Source organism: Durio zibethinus, chromosome 26 (assembly GCF_047325235.1).
Source record: "Durio zibethinus cultivar Kanyao isolate XHJ-2024 chromosome 26, ASM4732523v1, whole genome shotgun sequence".
In the NCBI taxonomy this organism is placed as follows: domain Eukaryota; kingdom Viridiplantae; phylum Streptophyta; class Magnoliopsida; order Malvales; family Malvaceae; genus Durio; species Durio zibethinus.
Genome location: NC_143187.1, coordinates 12,145,131 through 12,159,575, shown reverse-complemented (window position 1 = coordinate 12,159,575; position 14,445 = coordinate 12,145,131). Strand labels below are relative to the sequence as shown.

The following is a 14,445-nucleotide window of genomic DNA, read 5'->3' as shown; positions in this document are numbered from 1 at the left end:
GTTAGTCTCAACAACTTTTGTCAATGTCTTCTTATTGATAAAGCATCAACTAAGAACTTTTAAGCATATAATTTTTATGTAATAAAAATCTTGTAATTATAATCTCATTATAATTCTCTTGCAAAACTTTATTTATATTTCGAGAACTTTATCATATAAGCATTAATAAAAAAAAATATAAACTTAATAATAAAAAATAATCAAAACTTTTATAAGATATCAAATATTACAATATGACAATATTTTCATCAAAATTAATTCGACTTGAAGGATATATATCAATAGATTATTTATATTTATTAAATATCTTCAAGATATAGTTGTAAATGAGAATAAATTTAAAATATTTATTGAACATGATATAAAAATTCAAAAATAAAATAAAAAACATTATATCTTTCTCATAATCTATACATTGAGATTCTTACTTTCGTACAAATTTAGTAATGCTTTTTCGAACAGAAAAGAAAGAAAAACAGAAGAATGGACTTTGACAAAAGAAAAGCATCGGCGCTGAGCTCAAATGAAACAAACAAATCATTGAAAGGCACAGTAGACACACCCATCATCCTGTTCTCTATGCCCTCAACAAGCACCCTTGTTACTTCACCACCAGCTACTGCTCAGACCGTATCTGTATCTATTCTCAACCTAAACTAAACCCCAACTCAAATAATCCCATCAAAAAGAAAGCCGCAAGCGGTAACTAAATCTTCATCACCCACAGCAATGTTGGCCCTAACTCAATGCCTACTTGGATTGCATTGCACCTTCAGTACGGTGCAGTTGCAATTAAAAAACGTGTTAGTTACAACTTTTGCTTCTAAACAAAATAATAGAGTGGTTAAAAAATAATCAATTATTAACTGATCATTTTTCATTCAATTGATGATCGACCAGTTAGATTTTTTTATTTTTATTTTTTAAGTTTTATTGTTATATTCAAAATGTCATTAAGATTTTATTATTATTTTATTGCTTTTTTTTTTTAAATTGTAAAATATATTTGATAATTTAATATAATAATTAATTTTTATTATTTAATACATGAATAAATATTTTAAATTAATTTTATTATTTATTAATAAATTTTATAAATATTAAATATTTTAAAAGTTTTACTAATTTTAATCTTATTTTCACTTTTTCCAAAATCAATGTCGCCGTCCAGTCCTAATCGAGTTAGTCATCTGCCTCCTCTTTACTGACTCAACCAAGTTGACTCAAATCAGTGAGTTGGTCTTCCAGTTTGAGTCTCTCATCATTGTCGTTGAGTGCAGGGACTTAAATTCAGCTCAGAATTTGGTTTCTTTAGCGATTGGATGTGGGTTCAGAGAGTCCGGGATTACAAGCGTAAGCAAGAGGGTGATAGTGGGGATACGGTGCTCGATACGGTTGGAGGTGCCTTTGGGTGATACCCAGAAGATCATCGTGTCTACAGATTACGTCAGGCTCCTTGATGAGGTTGCTAATGAGAAAATGGAAGCTTATAGGAAGAGAAGTGAAGGGTTTCTTAGAGCTTCTTTAAAGGTTCACGATGGAGCATCGGAGAATGGGAATGGTTCAATGTGTAGTGAGAGTGGTGATTATAATGAATATCAAGATGGTTTGGAGCGAAGTTTTGGAGATGCCCAAGTTGGTAATTTTTGTTCATAATGTTGTTTTTCTCTGATTTTGCAATTATTTTAATGAATCTTGAGCTTTGTGATTGTAGTGAATTTTTTTATAATTTAGTCATTAATTTTGATTTATATATGTGCTTGCAGGACACTGTTCTTAGTGAGAAAGCAAGTTTTTCTTGTGAATCATTTGCAGGAACAGAAGGAGTTCCTTGTTGCACTTTATCTATTACTCGGATGGTAATTGCTTTGCTGGTGAACCAATAGAGAGGCTTTTCCTTTGGGGTCATTCGGCTTGTACCTTCGAAAACACAGACAAAGCTAAGGTTCTTGTGTTTGGTGGCTTCGGGGGCAGTGGAAGACATGCAAGAAGAAATGATTCTTTTCTTCTTGATCCATTGCATGAGACATTGAGAGAAATTAATGTGGTGGGCTGTCCATCCCCTCGCCTGCGTCACACATTTTCTTTGGTAGGAGATTGCATGTTTGTCATCGGAGGCAGGGCTGATCCTTTGAACATACCGAGTGATGTATGGGTTCTTAATACAGTTAAGAGTGAGTGGAAGCTACTGTATTGTACTGGCAGCGCTTTTCCTCCCAGGTACTCTAGTATTTTTTATGCTTCTGTTGTTGTTCCACCTCTTTATTTATTTTATTTTGGTTAATGTATTTCTTAAGAATGCATTGTAAGGTATGCCTGCTTGCCAGTCTTTTATACTGCCTTCATCCTTTCTTGAAAATGCTATGAAAGTGCATTAATGTCCTTATCTCCTGTAGTTTCTTCTCACCTCGCATCTCATTTTAGTTTTTAATTTGTTGTCTGTATGTATCTTGGACAGGCATCGGCATGCAGCAGCAGTAGTAGGATCAAAGATTTATGTCTTTGGTGGACTCAACGATGATACAATCTCTTCATCTTTGCATGTGCTTGACACGAATATCCTGCAGTGGGAAGAATTAGTGGTCCGTGGTGAATGGCCTTGTGCCCGTCATTCTCACTCAATGGTGGCATATGGATCTAAGTTATTCATTTTTGGATGGTACTATGGCGAGAAGGCACATGGGGATTTATACAGGTTTGATATTCAAACATGTTTATGGAAAGTAGAAAAGTAGGAGGAAGTAGCCCGCATGCTAAGTTCTCCAACTCGATGTTTGTCTACAAAAATTATATTGGAATAATTGGAGGTTGTCTTGTTAGACAACATTGTCAAGAGTTGGCAGTACTAGATATGAGAAGCCTAGTTTGGAAGCAAGTGACTCTCAGTTCAATGGATAAAGAACTGTTTGTGCGTTGCACAGCCAATGTTGTTCATAATGATCTTATTATGGTTGGAGGTGGAGCAGCTTGTTATGCATTTGGAACAAAGTTTAGTGAGCCTATGAAAATCAACTTGTTTCCTTTATTATCTTCAGATGATCGTGACAGTTCTCGAAAGATAGGAGAAAATAAAGATGATAAGCAAGAGGAGGGTATGCTAGGAAATGGGAATGTTCTTATTCAAGCTCCACAAGTTGGAATTGGTTCAACTCAAAGTCCTGAGCCACAGAGTTTAGATCTTCGGAATCAGACAGGAGCTTCAAGTTGGGTAGTACAATTTGAAAGAAAATATGCAAAATTAGGAAAGGAAATATTGAAGAAGTTTGGATGGTTAGTTCTTGAGTCTCTTTCCCTATGACATAGAAGTTTTGTGCTATTTTCTCAGAAGACAAATCTGAAGGCTTGAATGATCATCATCCATCTAAACTGTTTAGATCTGAAAGTTTTCTCTTAAATGAGGTGCCCTCCTCATCAGCTTTGGATATTCTTAAGGGATATTGTGCTACTAAGCTGCTAGATGAGGTTATTAAAGGCAGAAAAGCTTCCAAATCTCCCTTAAAAATAATGACTGAAGCTGTTGTCTCTTTGATTAAGCATAAGGGCTTATCAGTTAAACTTATGGCGCAGCTACCAAGCAGGTTTGTGTTTCATTACTTCTCTTCTTTCTTTGCCTCTATGTCTGTTTCAATTATGTGAAATTTCTTGATTTAGATAAATAGTTGTAGTGGTTTGCTTCTGTTTTCATAGTGTACATATGGATGCAATATCCTCTTAATGTTTACATAGTTTGACCTATTCAGGTGGGAACGACTTGGTGATATCATTGTGCTTCCAGTTTCATCTTTCGGGGATCCAGTATGGGATTCTATTGGAGAGGAGCTTCGGCCTATTATTGCCAGATCCCTTAATACTTGTTGCCTAGCTCACCAAGTAAGCTATAGGGATGAATTATATCTTGGCTGCTGCATTGAGTGATGATGCTTTCTTTCCTTAATTTGTTCCAAAAATTATTGGCTTCTGCTAATTCAGTCTGTTACTATAAATGATTGTCATGTCTAGTTAGTTGGTCAATTTATCCATTAGGATTTATGGGCCAATTTTTATATGAAAGGCAAAGTTAAGATTTCAAGAAGATGACTTTGGAGGTTTTAATTTGTTTATATATTTAACTATTGTTTCCAATTTTTTGGGCGATTCACGAGTGAACTTTCATATATAGGCAAGAGCCCAAAATTGAGAATCTCAAAGATATCATTCATAAGAAGTTTTTATATGCCACTCATGCACTCGTTGCATTAATATCTATAATTTGTCAAGGGCCAAGTTGCAGCTAATGGTATAAGGGACGGTACTTTGGAGATGGAGATAGTGGCTGGGTTGATCATCGTGAAAGTGGAATTCTATATTCTTTTGATGCTACCAAGTGCATGTTCTCTTGGGGCAATCTCTTTGAGAAAGTCCGTATGGTCAATTTGGATTGTACAGATGCGGTTATTGTGGATCTGTTTGCTGGAATTGGATATTTTGTGTTGCCCTTGTTATGTATGCTGTATTTATGATTTTTATGGTCTTTCAGTTTTGTGTAAATCTTAAGTATTTTCATCTCTCTTGCGCACTCTCGCACATCTATTAACAAATGCACGCCTGACTTGGTTTTGTGATCTTCAACTAGAAGCTCTGCTGGTCTATCAATAACCCTAGCATGCTCTGCAATCTGTATTATCCACAGCTGATTGTAAATAGTGTTGGACTAATAATTATTGAATTATTGGTATTACACTTATCATTCATGAGTTATTTGGAGGATAATGATTGTTTTGTGTCATTCCACCATTGTGCTTTAACAGAATTTACAAATTTGATGGGGAATTGTTAGTGTAGGGCGATTCTGTTATTATCTTTTCAGTTTTCAACTGACCTACATTACAAGTAATTTCACTGATTGATTGGTCTTTTCTGCTATTGGTGTTACTTTTTCTTTGAATTGTTATGCTAATCAATCAGGGCAAAAGCAAATCCGGTACCTGCTGGTGAATGGAATCTCCAAGCCATTGAGGCTCTTAAACATAATCTTCTAGCCAATTCTGTCTTTGATCGTTGTATCATACTTGAAGGGGATAATCAGATTACAGCACCCAGGGTATGTTCACATGCTTTTTTTGCATTTTGAAATACAATAATATCAGCATGCACTCATTGTAAACTCTTATACCAAAGGCGTGGGAGCCTTATGCATGCTAAGTTTTTCTCTAACCACAATTTGAAAGAGAATAATCTTCCATTTTCTCAAATGGGTTATATTAGGAACCCAACTGCAGCAGGTAAAATATCTGAAAGCTCATGGATGACCAGTTAACAGTTGCTATGGTATAGCCCTGCATCTTTGAGTGTATTCCTATTCAAACCATGAATGCCAGTTTATTAACAACATCTGCGAAAAGCACCACCAGTAAATCATGGTTTTAACGTTTTGGTGTTGATCCTCATTCCTTAGATAAATGTATCCATTTGAATTTATTTTATTTTTTAAAAATTTGATTCAGCATTTTGGAGACCAAATTTCCTGTCCAGTTACCTGATTGAGGGCAGCATATGAAGAAATACTTTTTCATGAAATGACCCTGCTAGGATTTTTGAATTTATTGGCTATTCAAATGGACTAAAAATAACATATTACCATGGCAACTTGAGCCGTAAGTACCAAAATAAACTGTGTTGATTGATTCCTGTTGATTATTTTCCTGCAGGGAGTTGCAGATTGAGTTTGTCTTGGTCCTCTTCCATCAAGTGAGGGTAGCTGGCTTACCGCTGTGAGGGCAGTAAGGTGCTTTGTTTTGATGTTATTACTTGTGGTTCATTCCCTGTCACCTCTCCTAATATCAATTTCGTCACTTGTTTCCACTTTCAAATGTGAATTCAATCATAAAATAGAAGCAAGGAACAATGGCTCCATGTAGAGATGCCAGGAGAAAACTACTGATGACCTCATTTTTAGCTGAAAGTTTTTCTATGATTCTCATTGCTTATCCCTGTTAACAATAGCATCTCAGGCAAGAGTCTACTATCATTCACCCTTGTAACTTGCAGATGAACTTGATCCTGGATAATTTTCATGATTTATTTACAAGATATCCTAGGCATGCATATGGTTTAAATACATTTGCCTAGATGTGTTCTAGTTCTGGACTTTTATTGGGTTGATAAAAGCTTTTTGTTGATTGAGTTAGAAGTATCCGGTGAGGCTGTACATAATGTGGTAGCAGTTTTGCTGTTATCTCCAAGTCAGATCTTCAATTTGTGGTTTTTAGACTGCAAATATGGGTGTTACATTTTCAAGTTAAAGGAACTCAATTTTGGGGGAGTTGGTGCATTCTTCTCTCTCTCCCTCTCCCCTTTTCTGTGCTCTCATTTAGTGATGGTTCTAAAAATGCAGGAGTGAGGGTGGAATATTGCGTGTGCATGGGAATGTGAAAGACACAGAGGAGGGATTGTGGACTAACCACGTCTCAAAATCAATATCCGAAATTGCAAGATCAGAAGGTATGATTTAGCAGTGTAGAGAATCTGGCCCTTAAGTCATTATTATTGTTGTTTGCAGGTCATTGTTGGGCTTATGTGATGTATTCCTACATGTTGCACTTCATATTTATTTAAGAAATAGCAGTGTAGAGAATCTGGCCCTTAAGTCATTATTGCAGGTCATTGTTGGGCTTATGTGATGTATTCCTACATGTTGCACTTCATATTTATTTAAGAAATAGCAGTGTAGAGAATCTGGCCCTTAAGTCATTATTATTGTTGTTTGCAGGTCATTGTTGGGAGGTGACCATTGATCCTGTGGAGAGAGTGAAATGGTATGGCCCGCATATCCGCCATCTTGTTGCCGATGTTAGATGCTGACAGATTCAAGGATGAAATATTTTGTAACAGACAATATCCATGTCTCTTATGGGTGGGTGTTAATAACCCATTTACCCATTAATGGCCCATATAAGTTTTGTATTGCAATGCCCAATCTGCCGCCCACTAAGCCATTACCCATTAATGATTTATCCACCCAAACCAAATCCGAGTAACTCAGATGAGAAGAAGCTTCAGTCAGAAAGCCCATGGTGTTGTTACTTAGGTAACTTTGTCAAGAAGCAATTTATTGAAATGAATGTCATCTAGGGTTGGCAGTAATGGTAAGAGTTGAATGTTGCACATGGGTTTAAATTTTTTTATGGTTTTTGATTCTTTGTTGGTAGATAATAGGTTCAAAAAATTTACAGATGAAAGTGTAAATCCAAATTGAATTGGAGACTTATAACTCTTCTACCTTTATTTTTTTTTTACCAAAAAGAACTTATTAAAAATGAACAGATCCTTTACAAAATTTTCTTTGAGAAAAGGAAGTTGGCCGTGGGCCATCAATGATCAATGCCTTGTGTCATCATGAACTGAATGTTGATAAAGTGCTAGTTGCTTCGAAAATGGGGCAAAAGCTAGAAAAAAAGATTGGTCATCACCGTCACATGTGAGGGGCATGTATGTAAAAAATTCAAATGCATAAAGAGAAACTCAGACGCTACTTTTTACAAGATTAGATGAATAGTTAAACAAAGAAGCAAACAAGGTCATTAAGAATCTTGACTGTAAATAATCAAAGGAAGGTTGGTTTCGGTTTCTTATTGTTTACCATGGCAACATCACCATGTCAAGTTAATGGTTCGATAGGGTCCGTACATGTTTTTTCTTTTTCTAATTAATCATGTAAAAATAGTTATGTCAAGCTCTCGTGTGAGGTTGTGATGACTCATCACTTATGGGGTCCACGTTTGTCCATATATACGAGTAAATATTAAAGTGTCGGTGGCCACACTGTTGAGGCTGGTGTAGCCATTTCGCCTTGGCTCCAAGCCTCAAACCTCCCGCCCCCCTTGGACCGCTGCTAGGCGTGATAAAGAAAAATAAAAAATCTATTTGATTTATTTTAGATCCATTTTTTTATTTAATTTAGATTAAATTTAAATATTAAATATATATTAAGTTTGAATTGATATGTAAAAAATATAAATATAAATCGAATTATATATTTTTATTAATTTTTTTATATATTTTAAATTTTTATAACATAAAAATAATTATTTATATATAAATTTATTAAAATATATTAAATATCTTACTAAAATAATACATAAAAAAATTAAATTTTAAAAATTAATAAATAAAATTTTATTTATTTGATTCAAATCAATTTAAATTTAAATTAAATTTAAAAATTTATAATATTATATATTATTAAAAAAAATTAAATCTAATTCAATCTAATTCAAGCTGCAACAAATTCAACTAAAGCCCAAAACAAAAGGAATAGAAGGTTATAAAAGGGCATTGTGGCCCTCCACTCTTCCAGCTCCTCCTTAGACATAGAGCTAGACCCTTGTTGGTTGCCTAAAGCCTCCAAACTCTCTTAATTATTGAATTCCAAAGTAATCAATCAAGATTAATAATTTCCCTATAAAGTAATGACGTGAAATGTCATTTGCTTTAAATGTCACAACATAATAATTTTAGCTTTGTCTCCTTGTATTTCAATAATCTAAAGTTGGAAGGAGATGGGAACTTACTATTTGTCATTAAAAATAATTTTTTATGTAAGTTTCTATTATAAAAAAAAAAAAAAAATGTAGCTTTCGATAAATCTGTACCTCATCTTTAAATTGAAGAAAGTGTTCCCCACAAAAAAAGGAAAGGCAAATGCTTCGAGGTGGTAGGTTGGTATAGTCTTCTTCATCCAAAAGAATCTAATGCTTTTGTTTCATTTGAATCTGCAATGTAGCTTATCACTCTTTCTTTTTCTTTTTTATAGCACAATCAAAAGTATTTTTAGGTTTTTATCTTAATTTAATTTATTTTTCTTGTAATTTTAAGTATTTTTCACATCAATTTATGAATTTTAAATTTTATTTTTTAAATACTCCTCACAAAGATTAAAATCATGATCCACAAGAAAAATAGTTGACTAACTAGATACTTTATGAGTAATGTAACTTATCATTTCCCTCATAGCTTCCAATCTTTAAATTAATATTTTGATTAGTAATTCTTTTAAGCTTTTTACCAACAACTACCCCACTTGAAAGTGAAAGCTATGTTGACTTAATTTTCTCTTTTGCTAATTTTTCCTAAGTTAAGGTGTTAATTGTAGTAAAAAGGAAACAAAGAATAGCAGTTCAAGTTTTGCTTTAAATCTAAAGTATGTGTGGACCATATGCATTATAACTGCCTAAATTCAATAACCCACATTGTGTTTTGTCTTTATTATTTTGTTTTTTCACCCATTCATCATGTCTTTGCCTTTTTTTTTTTTTTTATAAACATCATGTCTTTGCTTTGAGAAAAAAATTGAATTAAATTTATTAAATTTGTGCCAAAAGATTAGAAAAAACAGTGAGGCATATGCAAGTTCAATGTTGGTTTATCAATTTATCATCCAAGTCAATCCTATTAATTCTCATTAGCATAAAAAATTCACAAAAGCCGTACACATTTCAGTTCATATTTGCTGATATCTACCCTTCTTACCTCGAGATCCTGCATTTCAATTAGTATCAAATAGTATATCATCTTCCTGACACTTGCCTTAAAAAGTTTGCTTTGATTTTGACAAGGGACTCCAATCTTAGGTCGGTTCCTCGATCCTCCACGAGACACCGATTGATCCGCTAGCTCTGGGCCCTCTATCGATCTTTGTGCACTCTGCATGCAGAGAATTACAGTGCATAAAGAAAACCTTTATCAATATTGAATCGTAACTGCTAAGCATTTTTGCCATTTTCTGTTGATAACTCTTACAATTGTTGCCAACTTTTCACACAATCAAGATTATAAAAAAAGGGGGACTCTCTTTGGCAGTAAATGCTGGAGAGTATTAATTACAAATGTTAAAAAGAGCGTAAAATTTTCACAACTGTGCTTATTTTATTACCAAAATATGTCACTCTCTGAATTATTTAAGCAGCACCTTACTAAAGATCCAAAGCAAGGTCAGTGACCTTTGGTGAGAATAGTGAGGAAATTATGGGTGCCAAAGTTTTGTTCTTCTTTGCTTTCCTCTCCATTTCAGCTGTGTCCGCATTTGCAGAGAATGAGAAAGACCCAGGCCTTGCTATGGACTTCTACAAGGATACATGTCCTCAGGCTGAAGACATTATTAGAGAGCAAGTTAAGCTTCTATACAAACGCCACAAGAACACTGCATTTTCTTGGCTGAGAAACATTTTCCATGATTGTGCTGTTCAGGTAATTTATATTCAGTCCTTTTCACTTTTATTGTACTATATTCTTGTTCTTGATAGTTACATGCATGTATGTTTTGTTTTGTTTTGCTTTTTTTTTTTTTTTTGAGTAGTCATGTGATGCTTCACTGCTGCTGGACTCGACAAGAAGGATCTTGTCTGAGAAGGAGACAGACAGGAGCTTTGGCCTTCGGAATTTCAGGTATATTGAGACCATCAAAGAAGCTGTAGAAAGGGAGTGCCCTGGAGTTGTTTCTTGCGCAGATATCCTTGTGTTGTCTGCTAGAGATGGCATTGTTTCGGTAATTACTTTTGACAGCCGTTTAGATTTTACTCGCCTTCATTAAGTAACCTTCTATCTGTTGAAGTTTCTTAGTTGTCTTTGTTTCACTCGAAACGTGCTCTTTGCACTAGATCTGCAAGATCGATGGGGGTTTCTTTTGATTAACCTACTAACCTTTGCTTTCACAGTCTTTTGACGTTTCAATTTCATAGTTCTTCTCTTATCTATATATACTGTGTTGAGATGGTTCCTTTCGTAACCTTTATGTACTTAAAATTCCTGGAGGTTGCTGCGGGTATTTCACTTTTTTCTTTGAAGATGCTTATGGCTTTTAATTTTGTGAAATGTGAATAACTAATTTTAGCATTTCAGGGCATCAGGCAGGTTAAAAATAATCCTGAATTTACTTGTTTCAGCTGGGAGGTCCATACATCCCTCTTAAAACAGGAAGAAGAGATGGTAGAAGGAGCAGAGCAGATGTAGTTGAGGAGTATCTTCCGGACCACAATGAGACCATCTCTGTCGTTCTTGACAGGTTTGCTGCCATGGGTATTAACACCACTGGAGTCGTTGCCCTCCTAGGTAGACCTTTTCATTTTTACATGAATCCTTCAATGCATGTGTCAATGTGGGTATATGACATTATATTCTAGCATCCGTGTGGCATAAGTTTCTATATTTTGGTATTTTATTGTGCAAAACAGGAGCTCATAGTGTAGGTAGAACGCACTGTGTCAAGCTGGTTCATCGTCTGTACCCAGAGGTTGACCCTGCCCTCAACCCTGACCATGTTCCACACATGCTCCACAAATGCCCTGATCAAATTCCGGACCCCAAGGCTGTGCAGTATGTGAGAAACGACAGAGGGACACCCATGGTACTGGATAACAACTATTATAGAAACATTCTGGACAACAAGGGCTTGTTAATTGTGGATCACCAACTGGCTTATGACAAGAGGACTAAACCTTATGTGAAGAAAATGGCAAAGAGCCAAGACTATTTCTTCAAGGAGTTTGCGAGAGCCATTACCATCCTTTCTGAGAACAATCCCCTCACTGGTTCCAAGGGTGAGATCAGGAAACAGTGCAATGTTGCGAACAAGCTTCACTAAATTGCTTTCCTACGAGCACACTATCTCATCTTATCTCTTCCTTGTTTATGTTAGGAAGAAGAGAGTTAGTGTGGAAGAATAAAATGGATGATATAGTCCTAGACGACTAAGACTAGTTTGTTAATGTGCAGTGATCAGTATAGTTGTACTGGTTTGATATGATCAATCTGGTGGCTTTGCTCATTACATGCCTTTTTTTTAGCATAGCTTGGTTTCCATTCTCTTGTTGCTCAAGTTGATGTTGGTCATGGGAACAGTGGATGTTCGGATGTATGTATGTATATATGTACGTACATATGTAAGGATGGTGTTGATGGTGTATGATTCATGGATTTCAATGGTTTGATTTTTGATGATTCATGCATAGAGCCTTCTCTATTACGATGTCATGGTGATGGGTGCATATTAATGAAAGACCCCCGTTCCCAACAAGAAGAAGAAATGAAACAGACTCTGGCCCTCCAAAAAGACACCAGCTAAAAAAACAGAAGTAGTGGGATATTTAAACAAGTTGAATCTTTGATGATAAAAGAAAGATTTACATAGGAAGGATAAGATTCCATTATGTCAAGAAATATACAGATTTTATTTATATTTTTATGCCTAGAAAATTTACTATATCTTGGTAGGTGGCCACCGATATATATATATATATATATATATATATATATATATATATATATATATATATATACACACACACAAATATAAATTTAGTGCAGATAGATATGAATGAAGAATGAAGATGTGGGCCTGAGTCTCACTCATGAATGATGTATAACATAAATGAATTATCAGAGTTGGGGGGGCAAATGCTCAAATATGGAGCAGACATTGATAGCGACGGCCATGATATCATTGAATTTATTTATCTACAACATCTATACCTTTATATCTATAACTTAATATTAAAGTTATTGTCAAGAATTTTACAGCTCAATTTTAAGTCAGTTAGCATAGAACATTAAAGTTGATTTGAGGAGAAATTTTGGTAATAAAAGATGATAACCTCCTTTTAAATGTTAAAATATTTTGTTCAAATGTCAAAATATTTTGATTGGTGCTACCGATTACATTGAAACAAAAAATAAACAAAGAATTATAGAACCTTTTAGAGAGAGGCTTGGAGAGAAGGGAGACGGGCAAAGGGAGAAAGGAGAAGAGAGAAGGGAGATCGAGACAAAAACCTGTTGTGGGAGATTGGGTTCAAAAGATTAGTCTTGATCTGGTGGTTGGTGACTAGACTTGGTGCATGCATCCCAACCGATATGAGTTCCTATGCCGGTCTATTGAGGGAGATCAAAAGATCAATCGCGATGGCTAGACTAGGTGGAAGCATTATTCTAATTGGCATGGGTTCCGACGCTGGTTTATGAAGGGAGACGGTCCGTAAAAACAAAGAAAAAAAAAAAAAAAAGAGAAAGGAGAAAAGAAATCAAAGATCAGTGGTGGTTTGATTGGGTCCAAAAGATCAGTCCTGATCTAGCAGTTGGTGGCTAAACCCAGTGCAATCAGATGACTTATTCCATTTGATTTCTTCATTTTTTCCGGTCTTCTTTGTTGATGGTTTGTTCTACGACAATGGTTTCTTATTGTTCTTTTAACGTTGTTGTTTCTAAACATACATGTTATTCAATTAATTATTTCTATTTTCTTATATTGATTTGTTTGCACGTGTTCATAAAAATTATTTTTTTATATGATGATGGGATTTTTTGGATAATAATTTCGTATTTGGATTATTTTTTTCATACATGATATTTTTTTATTAAATTGTATTTTTTAACTTCGGTTTCAAAATGACTCAAAATTGTCGAGGTCTTGAAAGGTGAACATAAGGTTTGGTTGCAATCTCAATTTACTTTCTCACTTATATTTTTATTTTTGTTTAATTGAATAGATATATATATATATATATATTGTAACGCCTTCAATCTTACATCAGAAGGATGTGTGGATAAAAAATAATATATATGTAAAAATTTAATTTTAAACTAGTATCTTTTGTAAGATAAAATTGTGAGACTTTCGATTCAAAGCAGATAATATCTCGCAGGGTCAAAGTAGATAATATCTCGCAGGTTGAGTGCGAGTCTCTACAAATGATATCAGAGCGATCACCAGTCCGGAGTCACTAAGTGTTACACAATGGAGATGAACTCGGCTTGACAAGGACGTCAAGTATTAAAGGTGAGGAGATTGTAACGCCTCTCAAACTTGTGAGGCGTCTTTTGTAAGACAAAATTGTAAGATGACAAGGACGTCAAGTATTAAAAGTGAGGAGATTGTAATGCCTCTCAAACTTGTGAGGCGTCTTTTGTAGGATAAAATTGTAAGATCTTCGGGTCAAAGCGGACAATATCTCGCAGGTTGAGTGCGGGTCTCTATATATATATATATATATACTAATATTTTATATAATGCAAAAAGATTGGAATGAGAATTTGTTTAATTAACTTAATGAAATTGACGTTTCAATAATTTTCTTTTCTAATCTTTGGCTTTTTTAGTAGCTGTATTCTTTCTACTACTCTTTAGCTTCACTTTAAGGAGCTTAGCCTACAATTGATGAAGTCCAATTAAGTTAATTAACAAAGAAAGGCTTTCAAATTAAAAGAAACTTTACATTTATTTTTGTAAGTGGAAGGTGAATAATTGACTAACTTTTATAATATTTTGCCTATGCAGTGTTTTATAGAGGTAATGTTCATTAATATTGAACATGAAGACTATACAATTAATAAAATTGTCCAGGTCTTGAAAGGTGAACATGAGGTTTTGTTGCAACCTCAAATTACTTTCTCACTTATATCTTTATCTTTATTTAA

The 14,445-nt window shown here is 34.4% G+C and overlaps 1 protein-coding gene and 1 pseudogene across 2 annotated transcripts; both read left to right on the top strand.

Moving 5' to 3' along the window:
- Positions 1–458: 458 nt before the first annotated feature.
- LOC111274272 (tRNA wybutosine-synthesizing protein 2/3/4-like) lies at positions 459–6,855 on the top strand (annotated as a pseudogene). Its single transcript, XR_016334020.1, has 10 exons — positions 459–745; positions 1,185–1,635; positions 1,767–2,220; positions 2,459–3,578; positions 3,741–3,870; positions 4,258–4,486; positions 4,945–5,080; positions 5,688–5,764; positions 6,374–6,480; positions 6,749–6,855. The product of XR_016334020.1 is annotated as a tRNA wybutosine-synthesizing protein 2/3/4-like (transcript).
- Positions 6,856–9,965: 3,110 nt separating this feature from the next.
- On the top strand, positions 9,966–11,800 carry PRXR1 (Peroxidase superfamily protein). The gene is made up of 4 exons (XM_022860371.2): positions 9,966–10,224; positions 10,334–10,522; positions 10,920–11,085; positions 11,208–11,800. The coding sequence occupies exons 1-4, from the start codon at positions 10,003–10,005 to the stop codon at positions 11,615–11,617; spliced, it is 987 nt and encodes a 328-aa protein (XP_022716106.2). The 5' UTR covers positions 9,966–10,002; the 3' UTR covers positions 11,618–11,800.
- Positions 11,801–14,445: the final 2,645 nt, after the last annotated feature.